The sequence below is a fragment of the Castanea sativa genome, chromosome 3, assembly GCF_040712315.1.
Source record: "Castanea sativa cultivar Marrone di Chiusa Pesio chromosome 3, ASM4071231v1".
NCBI lineage: Eukaryota > Viridiplantae > Streptophyta > Magnoliopsida > Fagales > Fagaceae > Castanea > Castanea sativa.
The window spans coordinates 4,532,099-4,539,563 of NC_134015.1; the positions used below are offsets into that span (position 1 = coordinate 4,532,099).

The 7,465-nt window shown below is 39.2% G+C and overlaps 1 protein-coding gene across 1 annotated transcript; it reads left to right on the forward strand.

Moving 5' to 3' along the window:
* Positions 1–393: 393 nt before the first annotated feature.
* Positions 394–1,590, forward strand: LOC142628363 (EG45-like domain containing protein). Its single transcript, XM_075802477.1, has 2 exons — positions 394–836; positions 1,500–1,590. Exons 1-2 carry the CDS (start codon positions 394–396, stop codon positions 1,588–1,590), a joined length of 534 nt encoding a protein of 177 aa, XP_075658592.1.
* The last annotated feature ends 5,875 nt before the right edge of the window (positions 1,591–7,465 follow it).

Genomic DNA, 7,465 nt, shown 5'->3' on the forward strand with positions numbered 1-7,465 from the left:
TTTTTGTTCTTTGGTCACAAGGATGTATCAGTTTTTTAGAGTTTCAATGGAAACTTTTTTTTTTCTACTACCCCTTCTTTTTCAAAATTTTAGAGTCTCTTCTACTTAAGAGCCTTAGACAATGACCTAATTGGCCTAGTGGATGGGCCGTTCGTGATTTGGATCCTTGTGTAGCTACTATACCCCTGGGGAAGTGTGACTCAACGTTCCCTATTATAAATGGTTTCTTCTACTCTCTTGTTCTCTCAACTCTCATGATTAATTTCAATGCAAGGAAAAACATTATTGATTAAATACCAGATAACCAAGGAAAAGAAGCCATTTCTTAATTTTCCAACTCCCTTTATACCCTCAACAAGTCCCAAGCCACTACTCACTCACAAGTAGAGAAAAATGAATCCTACGTCACAGCCACGACTTCAATGGTTATTATTTCTCAAGTTATTCTGTGTTTCACTGTTCCTCCATTTCCATACCTCTTATGGTGATGTTGGCACTGCAGCGCTGTATTCTCCCCCATATTTACACACAGCATGTTATGGAAGCGATGCATCTCAGTTCCCATCCAGCAACTTGTTCGCGGCAGCCGGTGATAGAATATGGGACAATGGTGCAGTTTGTGGGAGGCAGTATTTGGTAAGGTGCATCACTAGTACTTCAACACCAGATGCTTGTAATCAAAACCAGACAATTCTGATCAAGATTGTTGATTACATGGGTCGACCACCTTTTGCCCTCTCAACTTATAACACCACCATGGTTTTGTCCAACACAGCTTTTGGGTCTATTGCAAATTCATCAACTGCTTCTTCCTATATCAATATAGAGTTTGAACAGTAAGTTTTTTCAATACCCTTCCTGTTTTCTTTTCCTATATCAATATATATGGTATAACACTAAAATTAGTGCAGTTCTTCTCCAAAAAAAAAAAAAAAAAAAAAAAAAAGAAAAGAAAAGAAAAGAAAGGAAGTTTACTTATCTCTGTTTGGCTGTTTCCTCAAAATTTCTTTAAGCCAATATATGGTCTTAGCTTGTTGCCTAAAAATGCCTTTATTTTCTTCATTTTATATGCTATATATTTTCTTCCTTAATTACTTGGCATTAATTATTGCTCAAGAGAGCGTTGTGTGTAGTATAACTTGCTAATCCTCCCTTAAAAGCTATCATAACTTTTGAATTTGTAGTGTGTCTTTGTGTTAGAACCACTTTCTTTCTCTCTTGTATGTATTTGTTTCTCAAAAAATCAATCAGCTATTCAAATGGGTGTGTGTATGTTGTGTGCACACGCTAGGTTATTTATATACATGTTGGTTACTTTGGTATAGTAAATCAAACTCTCTGTTTTGCACTTGCTTTATACTAATATTGATTTTGCTTTTTAGTTTTGAAGCTCGGTGGCCTCTGAATTCAAGCACGAAGATGGAGGGGAGGAAGAACCAATATGTAGCCAATAAAGAAGAGATTCCAGCTGGTCCGTATTCTCCTCCTTCTGATCCAAGGATTCATGGTGAAGATGTTCCACTTGGTAGAGGTCCGGTCCCACCCTCTGACCCTAACCCCATCACCGATGATGCCAGTAGCCAACCCTGATCATGACTTCATGAGATGTGTAGTCCAGTTGGTGGATAAAACTTCTTGTTTTAATGGTGTTTCTCTACAATAGTTCTCTGCCAATGCTTTTTGTATATAAAAAAAAAAACTATAAACATATGTTCTAGTCTTTGTTTTTGTCCTTAATGAAACTAATAAGTTGTTTGTGCGACGTACGAATAATATTGTAATATTTTATGTAAGATAATTTTTGAGAATGTTATTTATATATATCATAATATACTTGTTATAGAATTTTGTTAGTAATGAATTCATTGTCCGTAGGAGTTTTAACAGCTTGATGATGGTGAGAGGCCAACATGACATCGGTGACGGCTCTTTAGATTCCTTTCTTTCTCTCTCTTACAAATGCTTTGTCAATCTCAAATATTTTATTTTAGTAATATTGAAAAAATGTGTTTTATTTAAAACAATGACAAACCTTATTGACAGATTATAGCTATGTAGCACTGGAAACAGGAAATAAATAGATTAACCATACTTATTTATAATAACAATATACGGTCAAAATGGCAAAATAACCCTTGTGCCCAAAACAAGTGTCAAAATACTCATGTTTTGGAACTATTTAGAAAAATGCTTCTGTTTTAAACTCGATTTTCTAAAAATCGAGTTTCAATAAAAAAAATTCGATTTTATAAAATCGAGTTATAAGCAAAAACTTACATTGAACTCAAGTTCCATTCAAGGAACTCGAGTTCATGGAACTTGAGTTCCATGTAAGTTCTTGCAAGTAACTCGATTTTCGTTAAATTGAGTTTTTCATTGAAACTCGATTTTTTTAAAAATCGTGTTTCAAAATAGGGGCATATTCTTAAATAGTTTCAAAACAATAGCATTTTGCTGGAACTTTTGGACGATACGAGTATTTTGTCATTTTGGCCTAACAATATACATATTTATTTGTAGGCTTAGTTATATACATTTCAGGTCTCTTGGTTTCTAGATTGTAGACATTGTATATAAGGATTGCTATCCCCAGTAACCCTAGTAATAATATTGTGTCATTTTCACAATTCACATCATTCTACTTTTTGTCCTACACGATTGCTGCCTCAGCATTATTGCCATCAAGCCAAAATTTTCAATCCGACGAACAAGGACATCTTAACGGACAAGCCTTCATTGGTAGTAGAGTAGGTTACTTTCTTTTACTAAAAAAAAAAAAAATCTTACTTTCTCCTGCTAACTCCAAATTTCGTATAGAAATGGGAGAAATAATACTGGGTGGTTATAAAAACAAGGGTAAATATTGTTTCTTATCATAAAACGCCCACACACACGTGTGTACGAGTGTGTGTATATATATATATATATATATTGTTTCTTTGTTGTTTCCCATTTTGAACAAAATATGTTCTAAAATCCTTTCTGCAAGTAATTGGTCAATGATTAAGGCATGCCAGATTGTTTTAATGTTCTTCAACTAGTAAACATATTAAGGTATGTCACAAAGTTTAGAATTGCTAAATGATTGAGCAACATGTAGAATTGTTTCATTTCTATTTGTACTTTGGAGGTTTGGGTTCGATTTTTCATTTTATTTTTGGTTAAACGATGAGCTAGCTAGAGTGAGGCTCTTCACGTACCCCAACAACATAAGGAACAACTGGACTATTGGGTTTGGTAAAGCTTTTAAGGGTATTTGGGTATTTCACGTTTAAGATAATGGAATTCATGTACTTAATTGGGTTGGATAGTTAGGGTTGTTTAGACATTTTAACTCAGAAAGGGATGCTAATCTTCAAAAATTCCCCCCCTAAGCAAAAGACAAGTTAGTCCACACAAAATTATGAGAGTATTATAATATGCACAACTAATTTGAACTCTACGTATATAATTTAGATGGCGGGTAGTATTGTAACTCCAAATAGTATATAATTATATGATTTTTAAATTACACACAAGCTTGTAATTTCATTCTTTAAAAAAACCATATAATTTATGATAAATAGTGATGGACCCAATAAATGCCATTGTCTAGACGAACCTCTCAAACACCGTCATCCACACAGACCTAGCATGGACGATGAAAGAGAAGCCATAAAGAGAGCATTCAATATCCCGAACGGTTTCAAATCAGCAAGAAGATCGTTGGGATACCCATCAAAGTCCACATTGAATGTGCCTAAAAGCATTACAAAAGAGGCACTTATCCCACCATAAATGGAATACAACAACTAGGAGAAAAGCAGGTATATATAGGCATTTGAGAACCGAACAAGGTACACACAAATACTTAATCCTTTTAATGCTCATTTTTGCTCTCACAACCAAGCCCTCTTTGCAAAATCCATTCATTGACTTTATCATAGGAGACTCTACCGTCGGCACCACACCGGTAACCACTCAGAGAGGACTCTGTTCTTAACCTTGTAGGTACGAAGACAAGCCAGTGCTGACCTATCTGGACAAACCTAACCGACTAACGATCTCGGCATCATCAATTTGGCGCCGTCTGTGGGAAACGACAATTTTGTACTTAGATTCCAAAGTGTAGTTCCATTTAACTCTAAAGTCCAAATGGAGTCCAGCACGCCCCAAGATTTTGCAACACTAGCCTTGTAGATCCAAACACTCATAGCTAGCATAGAGGAGCTTACAAGACAGAACCAGGAGATGAGATTGCAACTTCATATGAGGAGAATCGCTCTAGGACCAACCGGAATGACGATAAAGATAGCCATAGAAGGAACGATCACAGATGACCAAACACCCTTGAGGAAGTGAACTTAGACCTCCTCAGGGAAATGAGGAAAGAGATGGATGAGCTAAGAAGTGCAACAAGGGAGAAAACAGACCGAAACTTGGACGGAATGGTCAGGAGGACGGACTTGCCTTTCACCACAAGGGTCTTAGAATGCCCCATGCCCTCAAAGTTTCGTCTGCCACAGTTCGAATCATTTGATGGTCTGAAAGATCCGCTAGATCACATCAACACCTTCAAAACGACTCTGAGTCTGCAATAGCCCCCTAACAAGATACTGTGTCGTTCCTTCCCTACCACTCTTAAGGGGGCAGTGCGAGTGTGGTTTAGTAAGCCAGCAACATCGTCCATTAACAACTTCGAGCAATTGGGCAATTCTTTTGTACACCATTTTGTCGGTGGACAATGCCCAAAAAGGCCTGTAGACCATCTACTCACCATTAAGCAAAGGGAGAAGGAGACCCCGAGGTTAGATGTGAAGCGTTTCACTAGGGAAATCCTAGAGATAGATGAAGTAGATGACAAAGTGCAGTTAATGACCTTCAAAGCCGGATTGAAATCCAGAGAGTTTGTGGTTGCACTCGCAAAAATCCCTCTGCAGGTGATGGTAGAAATGCTGTTGAAAGCTCAGAAGTACATAAACGCTGAAGATGCCTTAGCAATAATAGGGGATAAGGAGAAGCCCAGAGAGAGAGAGAGAGAGAGAGAGGGAAAAAGAGAAGACCGAAGGGGATGTAGAAAGGGGAGACCGCCAGGCTACTGATGGAAATAAGCAGAGAGATGAAAAAACTCCTCGAAATGTAAAATTTAACACTTTGGTTATGCCCATTGACAAAATTTTAATGCAGGTTAAGGAAGAAAATTACCTCAAGTGGCCAAGGCCACTACATTCATCACCCAATGCGCGTGACAAGAAGAAATTCTGCCACTTCCACAAAGACCACGGCCATTACACAGAAGATTACAGAGACTTGAAGGTGCAGATAAAGGAACTCATTCAGAAGGGGAAGCTACAGAAGTTTGTGAAGAAGGGGGAATCTAGCAGATCTAGAAATGATAATAAGGAGAAGCACGAATCTATTTCCAGAGATGAGGACAATATTCTCAATTGTCCACAAAGTGCGATAGGAGAGATAAAAATGATCACAGGAAGGCCGTCCACAGGTGGATCCTTTAAATCCTTCAAGAAGTCATAACAGAGGTAGGTAAACAGTATCCACAAGATACCATCCCTTAAGCAGAGAAGAAGGACGGATAAGGATATCCTATTTTCAAAAGAAGATGCTAGAGGTGTGAAGTAGTCACATGACGACCCCTTGGTTATCATGATCATGATAGAAGGATTTAACACTAGGAGGATTCTTATAGACAATGGCAGCTCTATAGATATTATCTACCTCTCCACCTTTCAGCAGCGGAAGGTAGACCCCGAAAGGTTATGGCCTTTTAAGTCCCCCTTCGTCAGCTTCAGTGGAGACCGAGTATACCCTAAAGATATAGTGGCACTAACGATCACAGTAGGGACTCACCCCCAACAGTTAACTCGTCAGCTCGACTTCTTGGTAGTAGATTGCCCCTCCTCGTAAAATGATAATTGGAAGGCCCACACTCAACTGTTGGAAGGTAGCAACGTCCACCTACTGCATAAAGGTAAAATTCCTAATGGAGAATGGCGTGGGCGAGGTAAAGGGAGATTAAGTGCTGGCTAGGGAATGCTACCAAGTCGTGTTAGCTGCAAAGGAGAACTATACATGGATGATTGAAGAGAAGGAGGAAAAGAAAGTGGAAGCCTTGGAAACTGTGGAATTGGTAGATAGAGAACCAACAAAGACCATGAGGATAGAGATGACTTTGAGCGATCAGATGAAGAGAAGTCTAGTCCAATTCCTTAAAGACAATTTGGATGGTTTTGGGTTGAGCCATGAAGACATGCTAGGCATAGCGACTGAAGTCATCCAACACCACCTAAATGTAGATCCAGAGAGGAAGCCCGTCCAGCAAATGCGACGAATCTTTGCCCCTGAATGAAATACAGCAATCATGGACGAGCTAAACAAATTACTGGCAGTTGATTTTATCCGTGAAGTCTACTACTCGAAGTGGCTGGCCAATGTTGTCCTAGTTGGGAAATAGGGGATGTGTGTGGACTTCACAGACCTGAATAAGGCCTGCCTAAAAAATAGCTTCCCCTTGCCAAGAATAGATCAGCTTGTGGACTACATGGTAGGACACAGGCTCCTCACATTCATGGATGCATTCTCGGGTTACAACCAGATCAAGATGTCAGAAGAAAACCATGAGAAGACTGCCTTCATCACCAGCTAGGGGCTCTACTGCTAGAAGGTAATCCCCTTCAGACTAAAAAATGCAGGAGCAACCTACCAAAGGTTAATCAACAAAATGTTCATTAAAAATATTGGGAGAAACATAGAGGTATACGTGGATGATATGCTCGTCGAGAGCAAGGAGGAAGCCGCACACCTGGACGACCTTGAGGAGACCTTCACTACCCTTAAACAGTACCAAATGAAGTTGAATCCTAACAAGTACACCTTCGGGGTTGTATCAGGAAAGTTCTTAGGGTTCATGATGTCCCAAAGAGGAATAGAAACTAACCAAGAAAAAGTGTGAGCAATATTAGAAATTAACTGAAAGGATTGCATCCCTCAACAGGTTCGTCTCTAAAGCGATGGACAAGTGTCTGCCCTTCTTCAAGACTCTAAAGCAAGCTTTCACCTGGATGGAAGAGTGCAAAAAGGTCTTCTAGGAACTGAAGCATTACCTAAGCAACCCACCACTCCTGAGCCCATCAAAGGAAGGAGAAGACCTGTTTCTGTACTTAGCAATGTCAACCACCATTGTAAGTGCGGCTCTAATTTGAGAGGAGAATAAAGTGCAGCCCCCGCTTTATTATGTCAGCCAAGCCTTCCAAGGAGCTGCGGTAAAATATCCGCAGATTGAAAAGATCGTCTTTGCCCTGATTGTCACCTCTCGAAAACTACATCCCTACTTCCACGCAAACCCTATTTTGGTAATGACGGGCTAGCCAATAAGGAAATCAATGAACAAGCCCGAAGTTGCAGGAAGGATGATATAATGGGCAGTTGAACTTAGCCAGTTCGACATTGAACACCACCCCAGAACAGC

Bases quoted from the DNA above. Each gene is read 5' to 3' on its own strand.
- LOC142628363 (XM_075802477.1), top strand. From the start codon at position 394: ATGAATCCTACGTCACAGCCACGACTTCAATGGTTATTATTTCTCAAG. The intron at 837-1,499 runs GTAAGTTTTTTC...TTCTGATCCAAG, and splicing joins ATCAATATAGAGTTTGAACA to GATTCATGGTGAAGATGTTC.